The 13,117-nt window shown below is 42.3% G+C and overlaps 1 protein-coding gene across 1 annotated transcript; it reads left to right on the forward strand.

The window, feature by feature from the left end:
- Positions 1–4,517: 4,517 nt before the first annotated feature.
- LOC136999509 (uncharacterized) lies at positions 4,518–4,913 on the forward strand. The gene has a single exon (XM_067353850.1). The coding sequence runs from the start codon at positions 4,518–4,520 to the stop codon at positions 4,911–4,913; it is 396 nt and encodes a 131-aa protein (XP_067209951.1).
- The last annotated feature ends 8,204 nt before the right edge of the window (positions 4,914–13,117 follow it).

The following is a 13,117-nucleotide window of genomic DNA, read 5'->3' on the forward strand; positions in this document are numbered from 1 at the left end:
CCCATGTGGAACCTGAGAAATGATGATATATTCAATAAACTTTTTTTGTTAATAACTTTAATAAACAACGAGCAACGGCCAAACCTTTAGATTATTACTTGGGGACATGTCCTTGACAACATATGTCAAGGTTATTGACTTTTGAAGGTGCTGACCTTATGTGAATGTTTACCAAATAATGTTTTCGACCAAAAAATATTATTTTATATTTATTATTCAAGATTGGCATATGTTAAACTTGCATTTTGTTGCTAAATTGTAAAATTATTTTTTATTTTTTTATTAAGAATAGCAAATCTATTAATTAATTTAACATATGCAAGTACTTTTAAAAAATATTTTTTTTTTTTTTTTTTATTCTATTATTATTACAATCTGTCTTCTCATACATACATATGTATACAGCATATATACACACTTAACATTTAGTAATACGATTAACAAATATATAAAAACCTGAGTGAAGTGCGTCCAATGACACACTTCCAACAACTATTAGACAATAGTATTAGTTACGAGTTATTAAGTCGTTAAGGGTTTTTCTTTTGAGTCTTCGGTTTGGTCCTCTAATCCTAAGACGATTTGCCAATATATTAGGATGGTTACTCAGCCTGTTTCTATAGACTTTAATACATGCGGATATTTCCTCTTTAACGAAGGGTATACTTAAGTCCTGGTGTATTATTTTGTTAGAGATGAACCATGGGGCATCAGTTATGATACGCAGTATTTTTGATTGAAATCTCTGTATGATTTCAATATTAGAATGGGATGCAGTACCCCAGAGCTGTATACCGTATGTCCAGATCGGTTTTAAGATAGCTTTATACAGCAATAGCTTATTGTCAAGACTTAGTTTAGAGTTTCGGTTTAACATCCAATACATTTTTTGCAGTTTGATACCAAGTTGCTTTCTTTTGGCAAATATATGTTTCTTCCAGACTAGTCGTCTGTCCAAGTATAAGCCGAGATATCTAACATGGTCTGATTGAGGTACTTTGACGTTATTTAGTTTGATGGGTGGACAGGTTTTGTGTCTCGTTGTGAAGGTGACATGCACCGATTTGGCTTCGTTAGCTTTAATTCTCCAGTCAGTCATCTATGAGGTTACTTTGTTACGACTATTTTGTAATATCTGAGAGGCCATTTTGGAGTCTGCATATGATGCTAGAACTGCTGTGTCATCAGCAAATGTTCCAGTGATGACAGCCTGATCAGTAGGCAGGTCATATGTATACAATAGATATAGAAGTCCCAGTACGCTACCCTGGGGCACTCCCGCGCATATAGGATAGATTCCAGTTGATGCTTCCCCATGACTAATTAAAAAATATCGGTTTTTAAGATAAGATTTTAAGATGTTAAAGAAACAAGTAGGAAGGTTCATTTTGACTTTATATAATAATCCCTCGTGCCAGACTCTATCAAAAGCCTGGGAAATGTCCAAAAAGGCCGCAATACTGCTTATTTTCAAAAGATTGATGTATCCTATTATACAGTCTATGTACTTGATCTATAGTTCCATGCTTAAAACGGAAACCAAATTAGTGGGCTGGTATCATTTGCTTCTCATTTATAATAGGTATCATTCTGCAAGAAATGATTCAAAGACTTTGGCCGTAATCGGGAGCAGGCTTATAGGTCTATAAGACTTAGGGTCGTCAAGATTTTTACCAGGTTTAGGAATCATTTTGATTAGAGCAGTTTTCCATTGAGGAGGAATAAAGTTTAAGCTCAGCACGGCATTAAAAAGTTGTGTTAGATAAACAATTCCTTTATCAGGGAGTTCTTTGAAAGTCAGGCCAGTTATAAGTTCATACCCAGGAACTTTCTTGTTTTTTAATTTTTTAACTATACTCAATACTTCCGATTTATTAATTTTATCGAATTGTACTTCCTCAGAGTAAGGAGCATTTATAGTGTCCAATATCTTTTCTCATGTTCTGGAGTTCCCATATAAGGGTGAGATGTAAAAACATTTTGTAGATGGTTAGCGAAGGTGATGGCCTTCTCGATATCAGATCGAGCCCAGTCACCGTTTCCATTTCGGAGTGGCGGAAATGCTAATATTGGATGTTTTAGCTTTCTACAGGCCTTCCACAACGAATAATCGCTAGTAGCGATAGAGTCAAGGTGCTGCAAGTACCATTGTACATTATTGTTTTTTTCCTTAGTGAGAGTGCACTTAAGCTCCTTAATAGCCCTGTTAAGATGGACTTTTAAGAGAGAACATCTATTTTGTTACCAAAGTTTACGTAATTTTCTCTTTTGCCTGATTTCATTCAGGATATTTTTAGAAAATATTAGTTTGCTATCTTTATGTTCATTAGTCGGAGTTGCTTCCCAGGCAGCATATTGTACCAATGCATTAAAATGTTCGACCGCATAGATTATATCTTTTTCGGTTTTTAGTCTTACTTTTGTGTCCAAGGAAGCGTTAAGGAACTCACGAAACATTATCCAATCAGTCTTATTGTTATGTAAGGTACATTTCTGAGGTTTTAGCAATACCTTACTGGTTAAATACATTATAACTGGGGTGTGATCAGAGGAAAGTTCAAGACATGTTTTGCATTCGATATAATTATCAGAGAAGTCTTTGTTATGAAAAAATCAATAAGATCAGGTATTTTACTTCTGTCCGTGGGCCAATATGACGGATGTCCTGAGGATACAGTATTTAGCCCAAGAGTCTCGGTGGTCCTAAACAATTCACGTCCTCTGGGAAGAATTAGTCGAAAACCCCATTGAACATGCTTAGCATTAAAATCGCCACCGGCAATGAACCGTATTCCAAAAGTTTTAAACAATTTTGTAAAATGCTCATTTTTTATGCTATGTTTTGGGGGGCAGTATACCGCCGACACAGTGATAGGACTTAGCCATTCCTCCACTATAACATTAGTTGCTTGGATCTGTTCGTCACGATAGTGATTCATAACATGGTGCTTAATTTTAGTCTTAAGAATTACCGCTGTACCTCCGTGCGCTATTCCATCAAGATGAGTAGTGTAATAAATACTATAGTTAGGGATCTTAACATGGCTCCTTTCTGTATAATGAGTTTCCGACACAAGCATGATGTCAATGTCTTGAGTATTAAAGAAGACCTTTAGTTCCTCAATATGGTGTGACAGCCCATTGGCATTCCAGAGGGCAAGCTTAATATTAGTGAATTTTGATCTTTAATATGAGGTCCACTATCATGTTGGTGATATCTATCATTTGATTTATCATTGATTGTAGTAAGTTCTTAACTTCCTTTAAGTCATTTAGTTCATTAAGGTGTGTAGGGTTCTTCTCACTCTCAGGATTGAGAGGTTTGTTCGAGTTATTATTAGGATTAAGATTAGGTTTAAAATTAAGATTATTAGAGTTGAGATTTTTTGTTATATCAGCATAAGATGCCAGATGAGGTATATTTTGAGTAGTCGGGAATTCTCTAGGTCTAAGAAATGGAAACTTATTTTTCTGTACTTCCTTAAAAATAGTACAGCCTTTATAATTCACCGAGTGATTCCCATCACACAAGACACACCTGACTTGCTCCAAACGGCCCTTCCTTGGGCAGTTTATTGTAGTATGATCTCCAGCACACTTTACACATCTAGATCTTCGATAACAAAACCTTTTGTGTGCCCGTACCTCTGACAATTTACGCACTGAGAAATTTGTCTTTTAAGTCTCGGCGCTTAAAATGTTATACAACAGTTCAGACGGTGTTTTACATTGTAAATATTTTTGTTATCCTTACTCGGTTTAAGATCGATAAAATACATAGATAAAGGTTTTTTTGTTGTTCTATCCTTTAAGTTTCAGACATTGGTTACCTCATGTCCAATGGTTTCAATTGCTGATTTAATTTCTTCTGGGTCTGTGGAAGGATCAATATTTTTTAACACAACACGGAAACTTTTTTTTTGTTTTAATTTGTATGTATGGAATTCCGTTCCTTTTTTATGTAGTTCCTTAATAATCAATGTATAGGCCTCAGTTGTTTTTGGCTGAATTTTGACTTCATCTGCCCTTAATATTTTTATCTCATACTCATCTTTAATTATTTCATTAAGAAGTGTTCTTGATGGTTGTAAGTTAATAACCCTATTCACAAATATTGGTGGTGACTTAATATTTTTAATTCTAGAATTAGTTGTATTATTTATATTTTTTTTTTGTATTTTTTTCTTCTATCTGCATTGAGTTGTCAAGAGCAGAGAATCTGTTAGATGTTGAGACCGGAGCACTCAGCCAATAACTGTTAAGTTTCGCTTGTTTCAACATTTTCGACGACATATCTAGGCTGTCACGTGGTTCCCAAAACGGAAGCGGTCCTCTTCCATCGGCCGGGACAAGCTCCAGCCGCCCTACCGGACATCCGGGTGGGAGACAGCACCATCAGGACCACAACGTCAATGACGTATTTGGGAGTCAAGCTGGACAGCGAGTGGTCCTTCCAGCCACACTTCCAGTACGTGGAGGAGAAGGCGGGTTGAGTGGCCAGATCGCTGTCTCGGCTGATGCCAAACCTCCGTGGTCCCGGCAAGGGCAAACAGAAGCTCTACACACATGTGTTGCATTCCGTAATGATGTACGGAGCACCGGTTTGGAGGGAAAAGCTCATAGTGTCTCCACGCGCGCAGATGCTATTGCGGAGAACGCAGCGTACAGTGGCGCAGAGGGTGATCGCCTCATATCGGACCGTATCGTACGCGGCCGCCACGCTACTAGCTGGAATTCCGCCCATACACCTGCTGGCGGTGAAACAAAGCCGCCTCTTCCGGCAATTGAGAGATCTCGCGAAGAGGGGAGGTTTAATCCCAGAGGCCGAACGAGACGTCCGACGCGACGGAGAGGCGTGGCTCCGCAAAGAATGGTTCCAAAGCGTCTCCGGACCAGAGTCCGAATCAGGATGAAAGACTCGGGAAGCTATCACGCCCGTGTTCGGGGATTGGTTGGACCGCTCCCACGGTCTCCTGACCTTCCGGATGACCCAGCTGATCTCCGGACACGGGTGCTTCAGCGAGTACCTCAATAGGATGGGAAAACTAAACGTGGACACGTGTTTCCACTGTGGGGAAGGTCTAGATACCGCCCAGCATACCTTGGAGGGATGCAGAGCCTGGACCAAATAGCGGGAAGTCCTCGAGAGATCGATCGGAATCGATCTCTCACTCGGAACGGTAATTCTAAAGATCACCGAATCCGAAGAGGCATGGGCTGCGCTGCACTCCTTTGCGGAGGCAGTGATGCAAGCCAAAGAGGAGGAGGAAAAGAGGAGACAGTGCGAGGAGGCTGCGGCACGACGGCTTCTCGGATCCGACTTTTATAGCGACGATGGGGATTACGCCCCTTCGGCGTCATCCTCATCGTCCTAACAGCAGTGGATGCGTCATAAATACTCTCCCCCCTCAACGCCGTAACGAAGGGACAAGACGCGCAATGCAGGCTGGTCCACAACAACAGATGGACCAGAATAGGTACGCGACGCCCTCCTATCTGGGCGTGGCCCGATGGATCATCGGAAGTTATGTCCTCGAGCGTTCCCGATAATGCCATCGCAACAGGGCAGAGGAGGTTAAGCCTTATGAACGGGGTGGCGGTTTTAATGGGTAGTTGGTCGTCTTGCATTCTCCTTAATTGGGGTCAGGATGACCAGAGTCCCACATTCCCGTCAGGACGGCCTGGTGGGGTGCGTAAACGCATTTCCCCCATCCCGCGCAAAAAAAAAAAAAAAAAAAAAGGCTGTCACGCGGTCTCTTTTTTTCTTGTGTTTTTTTCCACTTGTTACCGTCATCTCCAGTGAATTTAATTTAATTTTATTTTTCTATCTCGTTGGTAATATTCGATGCATACGACGAATTGATGTCCCTATAAGAAGTAGTGGAGGTCCCACTAAACGAGGATGACCTAATTCTAGCTGAAGAGGCATGAGACTTAAATCCCATCCTGGATATAACAGTTTTAAGTACTGCCTGAGGAGATTTTGGCGTCATGGAGCTTCTCCCAGAAGCCTCCATTCCACCCTCATTTTTCCCCTTGTTCTTACCTACATATTTATATTCTTTAGTTAACAATGATAATGGTTGCCCCCCTCCCCGGCCTCTTTGGGGCCTGCCTCCTTAGAGGATGGATTGCCCAGGTCAGTGTCTGGCATACCATCTGGGGTATTTACTTTAGTACACGTTTTATCCATTGTTCTATTGCCAGTTTTGGTCCACCTCAGGTATTTAATTTCCCTGGTACCCTTCGGCGAACCGCCGAGCATTCTCCAATCCGCCACCTGGAGAGGCGCCCGATGGGGGACCGGCAACCCTACATGGGTTTAATAAATATAAAATATTTTTTAACAAAAAGAAAAAAAAAGTTATTTAATAATTTTTTTGATTGTAATATTTAAAACAAATGCAGAAAAAAGTTGCAAGAAGCAGGTCTCGAACACGGGATCTAATATTCTCATGGGAAGTCGAGCGTCGGGTCCTGACCGCAGTGGTCGGCGAGGATCTCTCCCTACCGGCATTGGTGAGAGCAATGCTGGAGGGAGAGGAACAATGGAAGGCCTCCGACTTCTGCGACAAAGTCATGTTGCAGAAGGAAGAGGCGGAAAGAGTGAGGAGAGAGAGGGCTGTGGAGGAGGAGGATAACGCACCTCTTCCAACATAGCCCCTCCACCCCCCAAGGAGCAGACGAAGAGAAGACGGCGGCGGAAGCGGCGGCGCTCCTCCCCCTCCTGCAATTCGGCAGAGTTGTTCCCCGCCGCCGCACGTTGGCCCATTTAAGGGCCTAAGTAAATTAACGGGATCCCCCTAGGCGGTGGTGCTCACTATGTCCACCACTCACACCAAGCCTGGAAGGATCCCGGGAAGGTTCCAAATAGGGCCCTCCCAAAAAGGACAGGCTGGGAGGGGAATTCTATCCCTTTTCCAGCGGGGGGTTAGTCGAGAGCGGGGGCTCCTGACTGGCCTCAGCCCCCCACATAACACGGGAGGGCGGGGGAAGGCCGTGGTAGCCCGGCCTTCCTCGGTAGAGAAGGGAATGATAGGGGACTTGTTGTTACAAGGTCCCCCTTCCGAAAAGAGGTCATAGATCGGCCAGACCTGAGGGGGGGGGTGAGAAAAATACCAGTGGTGATGCCTCACCCCCTCTCTCGATGGTCTAGGAAGGCTACCGGCAGGGGTTTTAGTGGGTATGCCCGGGAACTTTCCTGGGAGACTCTCACATAACAAGGGTCTTCTCCCGAAACCCGTGGGTATCTATAAAAGATTTCCCCTGCCTTACCACAAAAAAAAAAAAAATCTAATATTCTAACGACTCGCTTTACTTGATTAGCATTTATCGTACGTTGTTGGAACGGCGAGCGCACACGGACGCATGACGTCAGCGATGCTCGCTTGTGTGGTGCCGCCATAGTTAGGATTTTCCCTCATGTTGCGCATGATGCAGAATAGCAGAATGCTCGATTTTGCGTCACTGTGTTGCTCTGTTGCAGGAGTTTTTAAAGTTCATTGTAATTGGTAAATTGCGAAACTTATATGGGTTAATTTAGTTTAAGTTGTGTTTGCAAATTTCGAAAAAAAACTCGCTGTCGCGCTCGCGATTTCTTCGCGTAAGCTCGCAACGTCGTGTCGTATAGTATATACATCTTTATTCTTTGTCTTTCACCACTCATTCTCACATCACAGTGTCCCTCTGGTGTAACTCACCATACTCAGCATTATAAACGTCTTACTAAGTTTAAAACACATAACCTATGAAAGTTAATTTTTCTTCGTCGTTTTTATTTTCTGTTTGGATTTATGCATGTAAGTAACGGTATGTCTGTATGTTGTCATTATATTAAAAGCTTTTTAATTTTACGTAACTTTTTTTGCAATAAAGAATTAAGCTCGGAATTATGGATTCCGATAACAGTGATAATGGCCCTGGAACATCCAAAAAGAAAAAAGTTTCTAGTCATTTTTGGCGAAAACAAGCATTTACTATGGCTTGGTTACAAATTCCAGAGTTTAGTGGTTGGTTGGCTCCATGTAATGATGATAAATACAAAGCAGAATGTAAAGCGTGCAATAAAATCTTAGTAGCAGGCCGAAGCGATTTAAAGAAACATGCTGACACACCAACACACAAGAAAAATGCAATGAACAAACAAACAAATTTAAACATTCAAACGTTTTTACGAAGACCAATAGAACATGATATAATAACTGCTGCACTTCGATATGCACTCCTTGCAGTTGAACATAATCTCAGTTTCAGAGCGTTAGAAGGTATTATTGCAACTACAAAAAATATTTTTAATGATAGCAAGATTTCTAGTTGTATTAAAATGAAAAGACTGAAATGTACAAATTTAATTAACTATTTATTAGCTAATGATATTAAAACCCAATGTGATGAAGAGTTAAAAGATAATGTTTTTTCTATATTAATAGACGAAAGTACTAATTTAAGTAATGATAAAAATCTGTGCATACTAGTTAGATATTATAAAAATGGCAAGTGCATTACACAGTTATTAGATTTAGTAAAAATAGTCGCAGATGGAGGTACCGCAGAAAATATGTATAAAACATTTGTTGAATGTTTAAAAACTCACAACTTAAGTATTAATAATATCGTAGGTTATGGTAGCGACAATGCTAATGTAATGATGGGAAAAATGAATTCTTTTCAATCCCATTTAATGAAAGACAACTCTAATATATTTATATTGGAATGTATTTGTCACTCTGCTCATTTAATCGCAAGTCATGCTGCAGATAAGTTACCTAAAAATGTGGAGGGCTTAATGCATTTTTTATATTCATATTTTTCACGAAGTCCAAAACGACAAGCAATCTTAGAAGAAATACAAAGTATTATGAAAAAAGAAAAATATCGAATGATTAATCCCAGTAGAACAAGATGGTTAGCCCTTCGAAAGTCTATAAATAGAATTTTAGACCAGTGGACTGTTTTGCAGCAAACATTTTTACTGGTTAACGTAGAAGACAAAAATCCTATGGCTGATTTATTATTAAAAGAACTGAATAATCCATATAATAAAGCCTATTTTGAGTTCATGCAATATGTTCTTCCATATTTCTATACTTTCGACACTTTATTTCAATCTGAAAAATGTTTAATTCTTAATTTACATTCAGAATCTAAACGATTTTTACGTTTATTATGTTCAAACTTTATTAAACCCGATTATTTAACACAGGAACACATTGAAAATCTGAATTTAAATAATCCTCACATGCTTTTACCCATTAAAAATATGAATATAGATAATGCAGCAAAGATTACTCTCTCGTTATTAGAAGCTGATGTTATTAATCATTCAAACATTTTGCAATTTAAGCTAAGATGTTTGAAGTTTTATAAAGTTGCTGCAGAACAAGCTATTAAACGTTTGCCCCTAAAGGATAAATTTATAACTGAATTAGAGTTTCTTATACCAAAGATTGCATTAAATAAAAGTGATAATAGATTATCATTAACATATGTATGTGATAAATATAAAAATTTAGTTCCTAATGTTGACGATATTATAACAGAATGGAATAAGTTGCCGTTTTACTTTTCTGAGGATGAAGTAGAAAACTTAAAGGAACTACAAATGGAATTATTTTGGAGCCAAATTTCTGAAATTAAAAATTTTAATAACCAATACCAATTTACAAATTTGTTTAGATTGGTAAAAATAGCTTTATCTTTATCTCATGGCAATGCTGATGTAGAAAGGATTTTTTCTATGTGCAGCGATATAAAAACAAAAAAACGTAATAGATTAAGTACGAAAACTTTGTGTTCATTATTACAAATTAAAATACAGATAAAAAATTTAAAAGTTAATGCTACTAATTATCCTTTAAGGGCGGATTTGTTAAAAAAATACAATTTAACTTATTATTATCGGGAGGAAATAGATATTTCCTCCACTAATCAGCAGCAAACCGATATTGATATTTTATTGGACTCTGAGTCTGATGATTGTGAGTAGATTAATTACGTTATATTTTATATATTTTTATTATTTTATTTTGCATTTTTATATATCTATGTTTGTATATTTATGTGTATTTTTGTATATGGTATTTTTATTTTGAAACAAATATATTTATTTATATACGTTATATCCTTTATTTTCATCATTATTTTCGCTTACTTTTGAATTTCGCGCTAGTTCCCCTCCACTTCTTTTTGCGTAGGGAATTGTAGAGATTTTATATAACTTTGGTAGGGATAAGTGGTAATTTCATTTTAACCACACTGGTGTCGGCCGAGATGCGGCTGCTGCTGGTGCCGGCGGTGCGGCAATGGCCGTTGGCGGCTGAGTTCCAACGACTGGCATCGTTGGAAACAGGCCGCTCCAGGGTCGTATCCTTACGGCCCTGGCCGGCTTGGTCCGTGCGGTGGTCGGCATGGCGGCGGTCCTCGCTGGTCTTCGCTCCGGTAACAGCGTGTGCGTGGCAGTGCACACGCCGTCCGGAGTCTTCTGCTTCCCTCGCCCTCGTGGTACCGGCGGTGGTGGTGTCGCCAGGAATATGGCTTTCCGGCAATTCTGCACGTCGGACCGTTGTATAATGGTTCCCACTCGGAGGACGGTGCGGACCGATTGCGACGTCGTCGACGGTGTCGTCCGGCGAGGTTCCTCGACTAGGAGGGCCTCGACTTCGTCCAAGATGCTCGGATTGCTCATCTTGGGCCAATTGTGTCTTTGGTTTCTTGGAATCGGCCCTTATATAGCGCGATTCCCCGGTATTGCGGTCCTGCTGCTTAATTGGGGGGATTTCATCCCCATTCCCCGGTTTTAGATCCTGCGCGTGAATGCGTCGTAACCATCGTCTCCTCTTATCTTGTAAGTCGAATATGACGGGGGTGATAATTCGGCCTATCTTATATGGGCCGGTATACTTTGGCGCGAGTTTCGCATTCACGCCGGTGGCTTTATTCGAAAGAGGGTGCTCGCGGCACCACACCTCGCCGATTTTGGGCCGCCAATCACGATGCCGCAGATTGTAATACGGCTCTTGCCGCTGGAAAGCTCTGGCGAGATTACCAGCCATCAACTCCCGGGCCTTATCTAGATGGCGCCGCCAGGTGGTGGTCGGAATTGGCGCGCTCAAGTGTGATCGGTCTTCTGGATGCGGCGGCGCTAATTCGCGTCCGTAATTCGCAAAGGCGGGCGTGAGTCTGGTAGCGTCGTGAAACGTACTATTATAGGCGTATTCTAGTGCTATAATGTGGCGGTCCCACAGGCGATGATTGCGTTCGACAAATTGCGCGATCATGGTTTTAATAGTTCGGTTCGTTCGCTCCACGGGGTTACACTGCGGTGTGTATACCGGCGTGGTGCGATGCGTCACGCCAAAGAATCTTAGCAAGCCGGTGAATTGGCGCGATACAAATTGCTTCCCGTTATCGGATATAATTATTTCGGGGCATCCGTGCCGATATATAACGCGGTCGGCCACGGTTTTGCTAATCGCTTCGCTCGTGGCTTGGCGCAAGGGCTGTACTTCCACCCATTTCGTGAAGCGGTCTTGCAACATGAAGAGCCATAAATGTCCGTTCGCGGAACGCGGCAGCGGCCCTATCAGGTCGATTGTGACCTGTTGCTACGGTGCGGTAACATTATGAGCGTAAGCGCGGCCGGCAGGCTTGCCTTGATAAGGTTTGTATGCAAGGCAGTTCTCGCAGTTTCGGACGTAGCGGGCGATGTCACGAAACATGCCGGGCCAATAATAATGACGGATGACGCGGTGTATCGTTTTAGACACGTTTAGATGCCTGGCGGTCGGTTCGTTGTGGAATCGTTGTATCGTTTTCTCTCGCTCGGAACGAGGGAGACAGCGTTTCCACTGTTCGTCTTCTGTGTGGTCGCGGAACTCGAGGTCGTGTCGTATGTGGCGGTAGAGTTTACCCCCCCCCCCTCCCCCGTATGACGTAGTCAGGGTAACTCTTCGGTTCTCTTTTCACTTTTCGTACAAGGCCGCGGTACCAGGAGCAGGCTGCTAGTTGGACGGCGCAGGTTTCGGGTTTGCGAGAAAGTGCGTCGGCAACTTTATTTAATGCTCCGCGACGGTACTGGATATCGAAATTATATTGCTGAAGCTCGAAGAGCCAGCGCCCAAGCCGGCCGGTGGGGGTTTCAAGATTCTTTAACCACCGAAGCGATTGATGATCCGTAATTACCGTAAAAGTGTACCCTTTGAGATAATCTCTCATTCGGCGAATTCTCCAGACGACCGCAAGACACTCTAGTTCGGTAGCGCTATAATTTTTCTCAGCGGTGTTCAGCGTGCGACTGGCGTACGCGATTACCGGTAACCGGAAGTCAGGGCAGGCAAGTATAGGTGCCGTCACGAGTGCCCTCTTAAGGGCGCTGAAGGCGCTTTCTTCCTTCGGTCCCCATTGGCAGCGCGCGTTCTTGCGTGTTAACTGTGTGAGTGGTGCGGAGATGGTGGAAAAATTGTCCACAAAACGGCGGTACCATGAAGCCATGCTGAGAAATTGGCGGACTTTTCGGATGGTAGTCGGAGCGGGCCATTGAGCTACTGCGCTTATTTTGGCGGGGTCGGTGTGAATACCGTCCCGTGTTATGATATGGCCGGGATAGGCCAGTTCGGTCCGGCAGAAGTAGCATTTTTCCGGGTTTGAGGCGCAATCTGGCCTCTCTGAGACGTCGGAAGACTTCGGCTAAATGTTGCAAATACTCGGAAAAGTGGCACTGACGACTATCACGTCGTCTAAATAGACGAATACATTTGGTTCTAACGCGGGGCCTAGTACGGTATCGAGAAGGCGTTGGAAGGTAGCGGGCGCGGAATGTAACCCGAATGGCATCACGCAAAATTGCATCAGCCCCCTCCCCGGAAGGGTGAACGCGGTGATAGGTCGGCTCTCGGCTGTTAGTGGCACCTGCCAATACCCGCTTTTTAAATCGAGCGTCGATAGATACTTTGCTCCTCGTAGCTTATCTAGTGTGGCCATTATGTGCGGGAGGGGGTAGGCGTCGCTCTCGGTCACGGCGTTGACTTTTCTGAAGTCGATGCAAAATCGTGGTTTGCCGTCTTTCTTCTTAACTATCACTACGGGTGAACTCCACGCACTCTGTGACGGTTCGATCACC

The sequence above is a fragment of the Linepithema humile genome, chromosome 4 (genome assembly GCF_040581485.1).
Source record: "Linepithema humile isolate Giens D197 chromosome 4, Lhum_UNIL_v1.0, whole genome shotgun sequence".
Classification (NCBI taxonomy): Eukaryota; Metazoa; Arthropoda; class Insecta; order Hymenoptera; family Formicidae; genus Linepithema; species Linepithema humile.